At 42.0% G+C, this 15,688-nt stretch overlaps 1 protein-coding gene across 2 annotated transcripts in view; it reads right to left on the reverse strand.

Annotated features, from left to right (window-relative positions):
* Positions 1-15,688, reverse strand: part of tm9sf5 (transmembrane 9 superfamily protein member 5) — a 38,811-nt gene that overhangs the window by 9,960 nt on the left and 13,163 nt on the right. For both annotated transcript variants that reach the window (XM_060927784.1, XM_060927785.1), the window contains 5 exons: positions 14,041-14,160; positions 12,560-12,617; positions 12,310-12,469; positions 1,536-1,687; positions 1,307-1,418 (listed from right to left, as the gene is read on the reverse strand). In XM_060927784.1, coding sequence (XP_060783767.1) covers positions 1,307-1,418; positions 1,536-1,687; positions 12,310-12,469; positions 12,560-12,617; positions 14,041-14,160 — 602 coding nt within the window. The remainder of the gene's footprint in view (positions 1-1,306; positions 1,419-1,535; positions 1,688-12,309; positions 12,470-12,559; positions 12,618-14,040; positions 14,161-15,688) is intronic.

Consider the following 15,688-nt stretch of genomic DNA (forward strand, 5'->3'; position numbering starts at 1 on the left):
TATACTAGAAATAGAGCCCTGCACTCCCGCGGGAGTCCCGCGGGACCCGCCGCAAAACAGTGCGGCACGGGACAAATTTTGAAAGCTCATTGCGGGCGCGACCGGAAGTGCACATATGTGCGCGCGGGCGGGAGCGCACATATGCGGCGCGGGTGGGAGCGGTGATAAGCTGCAGTCCCGCTAACTAAAAACGTGCTTGAAATAAAATTTATAAATTATTAATTTATGTCCATCATATATAATTTGTGCTGGATATTTTATTTGGCATTAATAAAAACATTTTAAGATGCCTAAGTTTGCAGAGAAAGTCAGACTGCCAGATTGAGTGAGAAATAGCATCTTAAACTTGCCATTGATCACCCTAAGGGGAAATTCTTTGATCACTCTAATGACTCACAGTTCACACCCAGCTAGCAAGAGAACCATGAGTGAATTGATTTACTTGTTGCGTTAGTCTACAACTTTAATCAGAGAGACAGGTTACACAGTGACGGTAGGCTTGACTCAATGCTATCCCAGAAATCCTTCCTGTAATATGCAAATTTGGCCGCCTCTGATTGGACAGCCAAATTTGCATATTACAGGAAGGATTTCTGGGATAGCATTGAGTCAAGCCTACCGTCACTGTGTAACATGTCTCTCTGATTAAAGTTGTAGACTAACGCAAGCAGTAAATCAATTCATTTCTTTTACTAGCTCTGCTTTGCAATAAAAAAAAATTGGTGCAAGCCCATTCACTTTTTTATGCTGATCAGAGAATTACAATAGTTTCTCATGTGATAAAAATGTGTGATCTGCGATTAAATATTTTAATCGTTTGACAGCACTAATTATTATTATTAGAGATACTATATGCTGAATTCAGAAACGAGGTAAACAATAACAAACGTGAGTTGTAGATATTTATGCTCAAATCCACTCAAAGTAGGGGGCGGGACACCATCATGCTGTGTCAAGACAAGAACTTTCCTGAGAAATAACGCGAACGTCTGCATCATGCGGGATTTGCGGGCGGGAGCGGGACAAAATATGGCAGGCGCGGGCGGAACTGAAAATCATAATTTTTTTGTGGGCGCGAGCGGGACTGAAAATCATAATTCTTTGTGGGCGAGGGCGGGAGTGGGACTGCACAATGCGGGCGCGGGCGGGAGCGGGACTAAAAAATCCAACCCGCGCAGACCTCTAACTAGAACCTTAACTCAAAAGGTCCTTTCTTGATGTGAAATACATAAAAATATATACCGTATAAATTAATTAATTTAAAAAAAAAAACCACCACACAACACTAATAACTTTACAGCCTCACCTCAGCACACAAATGAAAGTAGCAGAGCAGAATGGTGGCTTCTGAACATGTGATGAGGAGGATAATAAACACCAAGAACAGGAAACCAAACATGTAATACATCTGATGAGACCTGCAAGTATAGAATGTCAGAAAATGTCCTGTTTATTGTTATATTTATACATATCCTGGAACAGTGGTGTGTACAAGTCTTATTTGAACAATTCACAAGTGCAACTTGATAGGGTACCAGATGCTGTTGAGAATGAAGAAGAGCTGGATGAAAATGCAGCCAAAGGGCAGGATGCCACCCATGATGATGCCTGGAATGGGTTTGGTAAAAAAGGACTGCACTGGGATTTGCCGTGGGATCTGGTTTGTCCGTACTGGCATTTCAATCATCTGTGGGGGGAGAAGGGAGGGGAGAAAAACACAGTTCAAATAAGTACAATGTAAAACAGACTGAGCCAGCAACACAGACAATACACACAGGCAGGAGCCTGCAGCGATTAACAAGAGAAATCTTGCCGACATCGCATTAAAGGAGCGTCCTCAAACTGTCGCAAAACGTTTAGAAAGACAAAATGGCATCTTTTTTTGGCTCATTTCTACAAGTCTAGGGCTGCTACTGAAAGCAAATTTCCAAAAGATCCACAAGCGACCAGTCGAAATGAAAAAGAAGCAGGATGTTTCGATAATCCCCAGGCAGAAACTGCACACAATATACACATTTCCTGGTTTCCACCTTACATCCTAAAGTTATAAATGTAACCAAGGAGGATTTTTAAATACCTGAGGAATCGATGACAGATTACTTAATTTATTAAGCAATTAAAAGCAATAGATAACCAGAGGATCTGTTTCATTAAAAACCAAACTGCATATTCATCAGTGTTGTAGTCGAGTCACTAAACCTCGAGTCCGAGTCTAGTCTCAAGTACCCAGTGTTCAAGTCCGAAAATAAAATAAATAATAAAAATCAAGTCCAAGAATAAGACTCGGTCCGCACCATTTGATGGTGGCTGTTTTAGCGCCATTAACATTAGTTTGTTCCTGAACATGACGTATGAACAGGTGAATGTGCGTTCTCTCTGTCAGGGAGTGCAAAGTATTCTGTCAGAGATGGTTGGGAGACGGATGCAAGTGCAGAAGGTGTGTTTATTAATACAAGTGAAGACAGGTAAACAACCCAGAACGGCAGGCAAAATCATAAAATGGTGAAACAGGCAATAGGTCAAGCGAGGCACAAACAGGCTATCGTAGACTCGGCAGAATCAAAGACGAGAAGCAGGAAATCAGGGATCAGGAAACCAAACAAGGAAATAAGGCTCAGTAATGTGCGTCAGAAACAACTCAATCTTCTTTTGTCTGTTCCCGATTATGGATAGCTTGACAGATGAAGTGAGGCAAGAGTCACCATGGAACATGATGTTTGTGGATGATATCGTGATATGTGGTGAAAGTAGAAAGGAGGTTGAGCTGGGTTTGGAGAGATGGAGGTATGCATTGGAACGAAGAGGAATGAAGGTGAGCAGTAGCAAAACACAATACACGTGCATCAGTGAGAATGGGGATGAGAGTGTAGTGAAGATGCAAGGAGTAGACGTAAAGAAAGTTGGTGAATTCAAGTACCTGGGGTCAACTGTGCAGGAAAATGGGGGCTGCGATAGTGAGGTGAGAAAGAGAGTGCAGGCAGGGTGGAGCAGTTGGAGAAGGATTTCAGGAGTCATTTGTGATCGGAAAGTCCCAGCAAAAGTGAAAGGTAAGATGTATAAGACAGCAGTGAGACCAGCTGTGATGTCTGGATTGGAGACCGTACCCTTAACGAAGAGACAGGAGGCAAAAGTTGGAGGTGGCGGAGTTGAGGATGTTAAGGTTTGCGATGGGGGTGACAAGGGTGGACAGGATAAGGAACGAGCACATCAGAGGGACAGCACATGTAGAGAGCTTGGGAATTAAGCTAAGAGAGATGAGACTGAGATGGTATGGGCACATCCTGAGAAGAGATGCAGAGCATGGGGTCGCCACAGCGGATCTTTCGTCTCCATTGCTCCCGTCTTCCGCATCCTTCTCTACCACACCTGCCACTTTCATGTCCTCTCTCACCACATCCATGCATCTCCTCTTTGGCCTTCCTTGTTTTCATGTGCCTGGCAGCTCCATCCTCAACATTCTCCTTCCAACACATCGCAAAATAAGTGCGTTTTCACAGATTTTATATAGGCACACGGATTGCGCCTTAATCCTGTGCAGGTGCGAGTCGTTTACGGCACGCGTGCTGTCCGGAGCGCGCTCGAGAGTCTATCTGATGCATGAGTCAAGGCACGCAGGTGTGACACTCTTGCATGAAATTAGTGCAAAAATTAATGTAGATATAAATATCTTACGCCAAATTATTATGGAATGTCCAAGTCAAGTCATGAGTTGGACTCAAGTACTACAAGCCTGATATTCATAATGAGACTTTCAACATTTATTTCGTATTAAGTTCACTGTCCGGGAAAGAAAAACTCTAATGTTCCATTAAACCAAACAACTAGCCAAGACTTCATCTGTCTGTTGCTAAACTGAAGCATCTCAAATTACAGAAAAAGACTGGAAGGTACACATTTTGGAAGAAAAACAAAATTTACCACCAAAAATCATAAATGGAAGCAACGTGCTGTTTCTTGATATAGCAGGACAACAAGGATGAAGCAATCAAGTGCCATAATCAATTTTCACGATGCACATCCGTCCTGGTTTTGTCTGACAGTCTTGACATTTACTCATTACTATCCACTGCTTGTTTATTTTTTAAAAACGTAAATGATGTGACTTTTCAGTCTTGCCTGAAATAACAAGATCAGAGCACTTTCATGAATCGTGACATCTTGGATATTAGAGCAATCAGTTTCTCAAACATCTATAGGCATAACAGCCTCCATTATTTCACACACTGCTTTCTGAATGATCTAATTTCATGTGTGTAACTGATTGAGCTCTAAGAAAAATGGAGAATAATAGAATTTAGTTTAAAAAAAAAATCCTCAAGAGAACACAACCTACATATGAAATAAGGACACATCTGAATATGAATACATTATTTGGATTGAACAGAAAATGGATCCTTAAACAAATATAAATACAGATATGAATGATTAGTGGCTTTTTTTTTTTAAGAACGCTTCAAACAAGGTTTGTGCACTGGGATCCCACAGAACAAAGGAAAAAAAAAAAAGTCACTTGAGCACAAGGTTCTCCTTTAAACCTGTGTTTGGGAGATGCAAGTAAGCCTATAGCCTGGGAGTATGGTGGCACATTAAAGTCAAAACTAGATGGTGGAAAGATAGAAACCTGCAAGTTTTAACATTTCACGTGTGTAAATATCCCACTGACAAGTGCAAATGTGAAACTTGCAATTACAGAAAGAAAGGAGTGCATGTTTATCATGATATTGCACTCAAACTGTTTTTTTTTTCCTTTTCTCAAATGTGTTCCCCCCCGTCTTGATTTGATAGTTGTCCTTGCAGCACTACTTTGCTCAGACAAACAGATGTGGACTACAGGTTGCTTGCATCAGACGTCACAGCCGTCTCATTAGATATGCAAGACATGAAGTGACGGTCTGCTAAGCTCACTGTTCATAAAGCGTTACGATCACTGGAGTGCCTTGTTAGTCATTAAAATGCCCTCCGCTTGGGCTCTTTGAATCAAACACGGGGGGGGTTGAAAGGGCAAGAAGGTTCCGAGTTCAAGCCCAGTGGTCAATGGGGTGCTTTCTGTGCGGAGTTTGCATGTTCTCCCCATGTCTGTGTGGGTTTCCTCCAGGTGCTCCGGTTTCCCCCCCACAGTCCAAAGACATGCAGGTTAGGTTAACTGGTGAGTCTAAATTGACCGTAGGTGTGAATATGAGTGTGAATGGTTGTTTGTCTCCATTACCCCTTTTCCACCAAATCAGTTCCAGGGCTGGTTCGGGGCCAGTGCTGGTGCTGGTTCACAACTCGTTCAACTTGCGAGCCAGCTGAGAACCAGTTTGCTTTTCCATAGCTCGCGGTGCTAAACGGAGACACGTCATTACATCGCTGATACGTCAGTTACGTCGCTACGTTTGCATAAACCTTGGCGCGAATATTGAAGCAAAAACACGGAAGAAGCAGCAGCAGCAACAACAACAATCATAAATGACTTCACGTTTGTACAGCTGCTGCTTCTCATCGCTTAAAAATGGCGATCTTTCGCGGTCTTGTTATTGTTGTTGGTCTTAACAACTCTGCCCCCCTGCTGACGTAAGCAGTTCTTTCCTCTGGCCCAGCAGAGAGCTGGTGCTAGCCTGGAACCGGTTTTTCTAGCCCCAGAGCCAGTTCTTTGTCAGTGGAAACAGAAAACCCGGTTCCAAACTAAGCACTGGCCCCGAACCAGCCCTGGAACTGCTTTGGTGGAAAAGGGGCATATGTGTCAGCCCTGTGATGATCTGGGGACTTGTCCAGGGTGTACCCCACCTCTCGCCCATAGTCAGCTGGGATAGGCTCCAGCTTGCCCGCAACCCTGCACAGGATAAGCGGTTACAGATAATGGATGGATGATCAGAACCTTTGGGACAACCTTTACCAGATTCTGCTTAACAGTCTCTTTACTGATGACCATTTCTGCAATCATTCCGATGCTTAGTCGTCAATCATTTACATTACACTGCAGGTATTTCACAGACGCTCTTATCCAGAGCGACGTACAACAAGACCCTGTAATATCCACACCAGTGGGCAGCCTTGGGAGCAGTTGGGGGTTAAGTACCTTGCTCAAGGGCATTTCAGCCATTCCTGCTGGTCCAGGGAATCGAATCAGTGACCGTAGCTGCGTCTCTAACCTTTAGACCATGGCTTTTCCCTCTGCTAAACATACTCTTTTCCCTCTGCTCTACCTCAGTAAGGGACAAGTTTCAAGACGTTTCCCCAAATTCCAAAACGATTTGTCTGATTTCCTGAACATTCTCACGAATTCTTGATATGAACGTTCATCATCCTCGACATCCTCTTAACCTTTACAAAATGTCGGGTCACTCGAACACGTCCATGTGACCTGCATTCTCGTGCCCAGTGTCGCTATTTAATAGCCACACCTTATACAACTCTGATACTAACCCAACACGGTCACTTTACATTTAAAAGTTATATCAAGCAAAAAATTGATGATGTCCGATTCTAACGGCATTGCATGTTGGGAGAGAAAGTGATGAAAGACTACAGCATAAGGTACTAAATTTCTGCAGTAATAAACGAGTACATTTATACATACATTTAATGCATGTAACTAGCTTCTCATACTGGAGTTCAGTTAAAGTCTGCCTCCAGGGTCCCTTACGATAAGACTGGACAAGCACACTGCCTGGCTGGCTGACTGGCTAATGAATCTATGATCTGCCCACCCCTGATATTATTCCTTGGCAGAAGGATTTATTTATTTATTTCACACACCCCAGTCTGTATGAGCTGGAACAACAAAACCAGCCAATACAAATGTGTTACACAGTATTACACACAACGCAGATCATCTTCAATCTGTCAGACAATGACTCACACCAAGACCCATGTGCAACAGATGATTATCTGCACGATGCCTAGCTCTGCAACTCAGTTTAACACGTCTGGGCATGAGGGGGCTGTCTGAGGGCCTTGCTTTTAATCATCCCACTCTGTCTAGCTGCCTCACTTCTAAACAAGCTCTTCTCCCTCTGCTCTACCTCAGTAAGGAATAAGTTTCAATTTGTGACTTTGTTGAAGTTCTCTGCATGCGCAAGAAATTCTCGTTCCCTGGAACATAAAGTCTTCACGTCAGCCTTTTTTGTGTGGTATATGTGCCAAAAATCACACTGCTTGTAAATGCACATGCAACTAGTGTAAATGAATATATAGCTAGTGCAAAACATATCAAACTAAGATTATTTAGGGGCAGCAGAATGGTGTAGTGGTTAATACTGTCGCCTCACAGCAAGAAGGTTGTGGGTTCGAGCCCAGTGGCCCAATGGAGGCCTTTCTGTGTGGAGTTTGCATGTTCTCCTCGCGTCTGCATGGGTTTCATCCGGATGCTCCGGTTTCCCCCACAGTCCAAAGACATGCATGTTAGGCTAATTGGTGGCTCTAAATTGACCGTAGGTGTGAATGTGAATGGTTGTTTGTCTCAGCCCATGTTTACATTAGACCGTATCAGCGGATCATCAGATTAACGTTTTTAAAACGATTAGTGTGCACACAGCAACACCAATACACGATTTGCGTGCACACAGCAACACCAATGCACGGATACGCTCGGCTCCGCAGGCATCCTGTGCTCCAAATCACTCCTCCCTGAACAGCGAGTGCCCTCTGGAGGGTGCGCACTCCGGCCTTGCGCAGCTCACAGAGCACGCGAGTGAAGTGCACAAGCTGTGATTCGGGACTGAGCCACTGTGTGTGATCCCAGCGCATATCACTTACCACTTTCAAGTGGAAGGATGGCAAGCCTAAAGACAATCATAACTACACAATGGGCAGTATTTGCATCAGTATTTTCATACTTTTATACTCTTTAATGAAAGGTAATACAAGGCGGAAGTCCGCGCCGTTTTTCAGCAGTCGCGTCACATGACCAACGCCAGCGAATCAGGAAGGTGGATGTCACAGTGACGTTGTCCAATGACAACGCCAGCTAGAGCTCAGCACAGCGTATCCGCGTATCTCAATGTTTACACAGCACCGGAGCGGACACGATCTGGGTTGAATACGTGGACCCTGGCGGATTCCCGTTTCCCGGCGTTTCAATGTAAACGGACAGTGCATCCGCGAAGAAAACGAGACAGATACAGTCTAATGTAAACTTGGCCTCAGTGTGTCAGCCCTGCGATGACCTGGTGACTCATCCAAGGTGTACCCCACCTCTCACCCATAGTCAGCTGGGATAGGCTCCAGCTTGCCTGCAACCCTGCACAGGATAAGCGGTTACGGATAATGGATGGATTTTTTTTTTTTTTTTTGGGGGGGGGGGGGGGGGGGGGATCACAATGTATTTTAAACATTCATATTGATTTGCTTTTGTTATATTGTTCAGTAGTGTTGGGTTCAAGACCACCTTAGCGGAGACCGAATCAAGACCAGGACCACAGCCAATGGAACCCAAGTCAAGACTGAGTATTACAAAAGGGGCAAGACCAGGACCACACATGGCCGAGTCCATGCCAAGCCCGTGACCAGACACTTGGATGTGTTAATCTGCTGACTGTAGTACATTTCTAACCCAGCATGATATTTCTCTTGAATTAACTACAATAACCTATCTACTTCAGTATTATCACTTTTTACAAACAAGTACACACTGCATACACTGGACACAGGCTCATACGACTTTCTACAACCAAATATATAGTTATGATATTACACATACAGTATCAGTCAAAAGTTTGGACACCCCTACTCATTCATAGGTTTTTCTGTATTTTGACTAGTTTCTACACTGTAGAACAATACCAAAAACATCCAAACTATAAAACAACATATGGAACAGATATATGCTATTTACCAGCTGGGAGGTCCGTATCGTGAAAAACCGTGACCGAGGTCTTGAAAGTACTGACCGAGACCCTCTGGGCCGAGGTCAGCATTCAAGGCCGAGGTCACGGTATTTCACCATACGGACAAACCTTAAGGTGATAAATAATATATTTAATTTTTTTCTTTACCAAATTCTAACAGAAAACAAGAGCGCCCGAAAGGGAAAACCAAGCCGAGGCGAGCCGTGCCACCATTTTGAATCCCCATTCACGGCTATAATGCAAATTGCTTCCCTCTCGGTATACAAGTGCACTTCCATGGAAGGTAAAAAAAAAAAAAACCTATACATTTTGCCACCTATGTAGTCCCCTATTTATACAAAATTGAGTCATTCAGGATTCAGCCATGTTTTTGCTCAGCATTAGCAACAGTTACAGGTTTTTAGCTTTCTCCTGAAATAATTTTTTTTTTAATTTCTTCTTCCTCAGGGTAGTAAAACTCGCCTTCACTGAAGACTGTCGTTATCGCTATCCATGCTGTAAAATTAATGCTATTCTCCTGAGAAATGCTGGCAAAAATTTACAAGATTTTTGATAATCTTATAAATAAATCTTATTAAAAAAATAAATAAATAAATAAAAAAGATAAATGTTGACAAAAAAAAAAAATGCTACTATGTTGTTTGTTGTTGTGAACGAGCGAGTCGCCAGAGGTCCATAACTGGGGTCCGTATTGTAGGATACAGACCCACTCGCCAGCCAATCAGAGCTGAGGATTTGATGGAAATTGGACCACGAAAAAAAAATAGAATTATGTGGTAAACCAAAAAGTTTCATAAGTTAGATTCTTCAAAATAGCCATCGTTTACCCTGATGACGCTTTGCACACTATTGGCATTATCTTAACCAGCTTCATGAGGTAGTCACCTGGAATGTTTTCAGTTAGCAGGTGCCTCATCAAAAGTTAATTAGTGCAATTTCTTACCTTCTTAATGATTTGAGATCAAACAATAAATAGCAAACAAAAATACAGCAAATAGGCTTATTCCACAACTGTAGTAATCCATATGTCGTCATGAACCGTTCAACTAAGTAAAGAGAAACACCCATCATTACTTTAAGACATGAAGTGACTTAATTAACAAAAGTTAAAGAAAAAAAATTGAATGAGAAGTTGGTGGCCAAACATTTGACTGGTACTGTACTTGTGCTAAATAATTTAAACACAAGACGAAGACTTTTAAAGTCTCCACATGCAGAGCGTGACATTTACATTTTGTACTGTAACAGGAACATTATAATGGGAGCAAGTACTGACTCATGGAAATTGTCCCCGTGTCCAAAATCACTTACTCATTCACTACTCCCTACTCACTATGTAGAGGACTATATAGTGAGCTCATTGGTAAAAATGGGGGAGAGGAAAAAAAAAAAAAGAAAAAGCCACTTTCGGACACTACTCATCATGCTGTTATTTACGTCATTACTGTCGCACAATTAAAACATGCCAGATCAGACGGCTGGTGGGTTTTCAAACTAAATACATGCATGTAATTTTGTGCCAAATACATATTATACTGAACACATTTCCTACATTAAATCAATACAAAGTACTTTGCGTCTGCTGCATCTTTCAGTTCTTTTAAGTCAAGGCTGAATCCTTTCTTCTTTGCCGCTGCCTTTTATTAAATCAAATTTGAGGCTTTTGATTTGATTTTTCTCAGTGTGACCGCAACGCATGATGGGATATATTGCTTGGTTAGTGACCATCGGTTGTACACTACTTTTCATGATGCATTGTGGGATACTTTGAGTGCACTATATAGGGTGTAATAATTCTCACTATACATTCGGACAGCACTACAAAATGGCGAGCTCACTACAGTGAGTAGGGAGTGATTTCGGACACAGGGTATGTTATGGTCTTGTGTGGTGTTGGGCAGGGGGAATTGAGTCCATGTAGGCTGAGACCTGGACAACACCAAGTAAAATTTTACCCTAGTTTATGACACAGCAGAGACCATTGAGGTGTGGTCTCAATACAAAGACTGGCCCAAGTTTCCCAAAAGCATCACAGCACAAAAGATCATTAGTAGAGTAGAGCGAGCAGTACAATGAACACACACTCTCCTAGTTAACATGCTCTTAGCATTAAGAGGCTTTTGAGAAACCCACCCCTGGTCTTGAGTACCACAACACTGTTGTTTAGTAAATTCAAATGCAGATTATATTTACAGCCATCAAGTCATTTTCCCCATCCATGATTTGTTAAAAATGCTGTTACACAAGCACCAAAATAAGCCAATATGACCGAAATACAAGCGATGGAGAATTTATGCTCCCACATATTTTAAAGCACAATCCATTCCCTGTTACTGTTTGGTTGCCAGTGTTGTAGTTGAGTCACTAAACCTCGAGTCCGAGTCCAGTCTTGAGTCCCTTGTGTTTAAGTCCAAGTCAAGTCCAAGTCATTACCAAAAAAAAATAAAAATTTGAGTCAAGTCCGAGAACAAGACTCCAACCGCACCATTTGACGGTGGCCATTTTAGCCCCATTAACATTAGTTTGTTCCTGAACATGACGTATGAACAGGTGAATGTGCGTTCTCTGACAGGGAGTGCGAAGTATTCTGTCAGAGATAGTTGGGAGACGGATGTAAGTGCAGAAGGTGTGTTTATTAATACAAGTGAAGACAGGTAAACAATCCAGAACAGCAGGCAAAATCGTTAAACAGGCAATAGGTCGAGCGAGGCACAAACAGGCCATCATAGACTCGGCAGAATCAAAGACGAGAAACAGGAAATCAGGGATCAGGAAACCAAACAAGGAAATAAGACTCAGTAATGTGTCAGCAACACAACTCAATACTTCACAAAGTAAGCGTGTTTTCACAGTTTTTATATAGGCACGCTGATTGCGCCTTAATCCTGTGCAGGTGCGAGTCATTTACGGTGCGTGTGCTGTCCGGAGCGCGCTCGAGAGTCTATCATGCATGCACCAAGGTGACAGGTGTGACACACTTGCACGAAATTATTATAAAATTAATGTAGATATAAATAATTTATGCCAAATTATTATGGCATGCTACAAAAGAGTCCTCATCTCCAATTTACGAGTTCAAATACAGTTAATGCACGAGTCCAAGTCCTTAAAATTAGGGCACGAGTCGGACTCAAGTACTACAAGCTTGTTGGTTGCTGATGGCAAAAAAAAATAAGCCCCTTCACCCTGTGCAACAGAGTTTATGCAAGGATAGTTACAGTGTGCTTTGTCTGGGTCACTACTGAAATTCTACACTGAATGTCTGTCCTAAACCAGACTTTACACCCTGACCTAGGATGGTGGAACTAGGTGCTGGTCCCTTTTAAGCATTTATGCATTACTGTCAGAGCTCAGCTGTCATTTGACAAGATATAAATGACTTAAAAAAAAAAAAAAACCTTTAATAGTATTCAACAAAATTACTACTTTACAAAAAAAAGGAACAATCCGTGTATTTATCCTCAAGTCTGCAGTAACTCACCGGTTTTTTGAAGCCAACATATGCACCTACAAAGGTGAGAGGAACAGAAACGCCGAACCACAGAGCCAGGATAGATGCCAGTGTGCCGAACGGGATGGCAGCAGACGAGCCTTCCACCCACAGAATCAGGTTCATCAAGAAGAAATCCGCAAACACAATCCTGTGAAGGGCGTAGTGTTATAATGTAAATCTTACAAGACCCAACTCATTATAGACTACTTTTACCTCATTATATAAAAAGTCAACATACCCAGGACACAAAAGTGCTGTCAATAAAACATTTGTTTTCCATTTTTCACCACCAAAACCTGAAGAACAAATAAATAAAATATTGCTCATTTAGATCACGACAAATCACTGGTCATATATTTAATAGTCAATATTTATTGCTGCCTTATAAAAGAAAGCATTACAATTAAGTGGGTTATTAAGCAAATAATCCTCTATATACATCCACACTGACACACCCCAGGCCACAAGTATGCAAAAAAGTGCGCGCGCGCGCAAAACGCTGTCAAAACACAAGCCTTTTTCTGACATCTACCAAAAAAAAAAAGCCAATGATAAATATCTAAGTAATAAATCAGTAAAATATAATATTTTAAGCTTACAAAATTAGCGTTGCTTATATAAACTGACAGTGAGGTCAACAATTAAAGCTAGACGGCCTTTCGATTTCATAAAATCAATGAAATTTAATTCCCTCTGTAATTTGGTTATTGTGATACATTTATTTCTGTAATCTCAGGGAAAAATAAATAAATAAATAAATAAATAAAAAACCAGGCCAGTCTGTGGCTGGGAAGTTATTTAATTTGAGGGGATTCCCTAGCAAATAATGTGCATGAAATCACTCGCTTTGCACAGTCAAGCAGACAGAGGAAGTCCATGCGCACGTGTGCAGGTTTACCTTCTTCTTTTGGGTTTTACGGCAGCTGGCATCCACAGTGTTGCATTACTGCCATCTACAGGTTTACCTTGACCGTGCACTGACAGTTCCATCATTCTGTCGCTAAACGAACAGCTGATCACACCGAGGTGCTCGCTGACCACCGATATTTATTAGTTTGGTCCTGCGTTTCCTTTCCTTCGCAACATAACGTCTTTTCTTCTCGCTTTCCGTTACTGTAGTTGGTTTTTCACATTTCAGTCACACACTCGCGTCCTCTATTTTTCTCTCCTGTTTCAAATTTGTATCCCACAATGCCTTGCGTGAACGGTGAAAACCTACCACATGATGCATGACATAGTATCTTGAATTGGGTCATGGTGAAGCAGGAAAAAAAATTTATAAAATAGCGGAGAATTTAGGGCCACATGGCCCTAAATTCATTAATTGTTCTATTTTGAAAATCTAATAAAATTGGAAGTCTGTGATTCGAATTCAGTAGCTTTCAGTCCACTAAACAAAAATAATTGGGTGTCAGGGAAAATTATTTTTATGACCTACACTTGAAATCTGAAAGGCAGTCTTGCTTGAAATTAGGTGAAATCTGAATTCTGGCAAACAGCCAAACAGAGTTAAAGTTTTTAGTCCATTTTTAAGCTGACACTTCAACCTATGCTATACCTTTGATATAAATGCAGAATATGAATAAAACATTTAATTTCAGGAAAGCCTGTCATTTTCAGAGCTCTGTTGATGATGTTAATGTTAAGTGTGCTGTAACATCTGTTCATTATTAGCGTAATTAGCAAAGTGCCAGTCCTTTTAATAGGTGATATTCTTACTCTTATACAATCTGGCTGATACATAGCCAGCAGGTGTTCCCAGGAGGACCCACAGTACAACCGCACAGGTCATAAGGGCTCCTCTGTTCGCTGGAGACAAAAATCCAAGGCATGCTAGAACTGAAAAGAGGAGTTTAAATAAATTTTTTTTTTTTAAATACTACAAACAGAACAAAAGCAAGAGTCCACAAAAGACCTCACATTAAATCACAGACCCTTTTTACACAGCCAGTTCAAGGTGGAAATCTTAGGCCTTTATTCTGCCTCGCGTTGGGTATGAAACATCCGAATGTGGAACACAGAGTCTGTGCTGTTCCGCTTGAGCCGGAATGACTGGTCCTAGTAACGGAACCGGATCGACGTCTGCATAAAAGGGACCGGCAGCACAGTGGGACAGAGATGTGAGGTTTCTGAGCTTGACAGTCTTCTTTCTGAGACCAGCACAAATCCAAACATCTCAGTCTGTGCACTCTTCTGCCTCAAATCACGTCCTACGATTCCTTTCACTTTCTCCTTCAAAATAATTCTGATCATGCAAACAAGTTGCTTGCACGAGTCTCTACACTCCTCTCTTCTTTGTTACATTTCACTCTGATTCTCAAGTGTAGTTTTCTGTGACACTCCTCCCCAACTTGCCCCGAAAAGCTGGCTCGGTTTGTGCTCTAAAGGACAAACTATTTATTTATTTACCTACAGAGAGAGCACAAGAAAAAGAGAGAGAGACACAGACACACAGCATGAGAGCCAGAGACAGACACGAGAGACAAGAAAGACAAATGAGAAAAAAAAGAAAAAAAAAAAAAAAAAAAAAAAAAAAGAGACCGACAGAGATGACAAAAAGAGACAGACAGCCAGACATATTACTGAGGCTGTTGCTTCCATTAAAGGAACAGTCCACCGTACTTCCATAATGAAATATGCTCTTATCTGAATTGAGACGAGCTGCTTCGTACCTCTCCGAGCTTTGCACGACCTCCCAGTCAATCAGACGCGCTGTCACTCCTGTTAGCAATGTAGCTAGGCTCAGTATGGCCAATGGTATTTTTTGGGGCTGTAGTTAGATGCGACCAAACTCTTCCACGTTTTTCCTGTTTACATAGGTTTATATGACCAGTGATATAAAAAAAAGTTCAGTTACACAAATTGAAACGTAGCGATTTTCTATGCTATGGAAAGTCCGCACTATAATGACAGGCGTACTAACACCTTCTGCGCGCTTCGGCAGCGCATTGATATCTGAGCTCCGTATCAATGCGCTGCCGAAGCGCGCAGAAGGTGTTAGTACGCCTGTCATTATAGTGCGGACTTTCCATAGCATAGAAAATCGCCACGTTTCAATTTGTGTAACTGAACTTGTTTCATATCACTGGTCATATAAACCTATGTAAACAGGAAAAACGCGGAAGAGTTTGGTCGCATCTAACTACAGCCCCAAAAAATACCATTGGCCATACTGAGCCTAGCTACATTGCTAACAGGAGTGACAGCGCGTCTGACTGACTGGGAGGTCGCGCAAAGCTCAGAGAGGTACGGAGCAGCTCGTCTCAATTCAGATAAGAGCATATTTCATTATGGAAGTACGGTGGACTGTTCCTTTAAAGGCGAATTATTCAATGGAAGTTATCACATGTTGCATACATGATGCTCC

This window comes from Neoarius graeffei, chromosome 8 (genome assembly GCF_027579695.1).
Source record: "Neoarius graeffei isolate fNeoGra1 chromosome 8, fNeoGra1.pri, whole genome shotgun sequence".
Classification (NCBI taxonomy): Eukaryota; Metazoa; Chordata; class Actinopteri; order Siluriformes; family Ariidae; genus Neoarius; species Neoarius graeffei.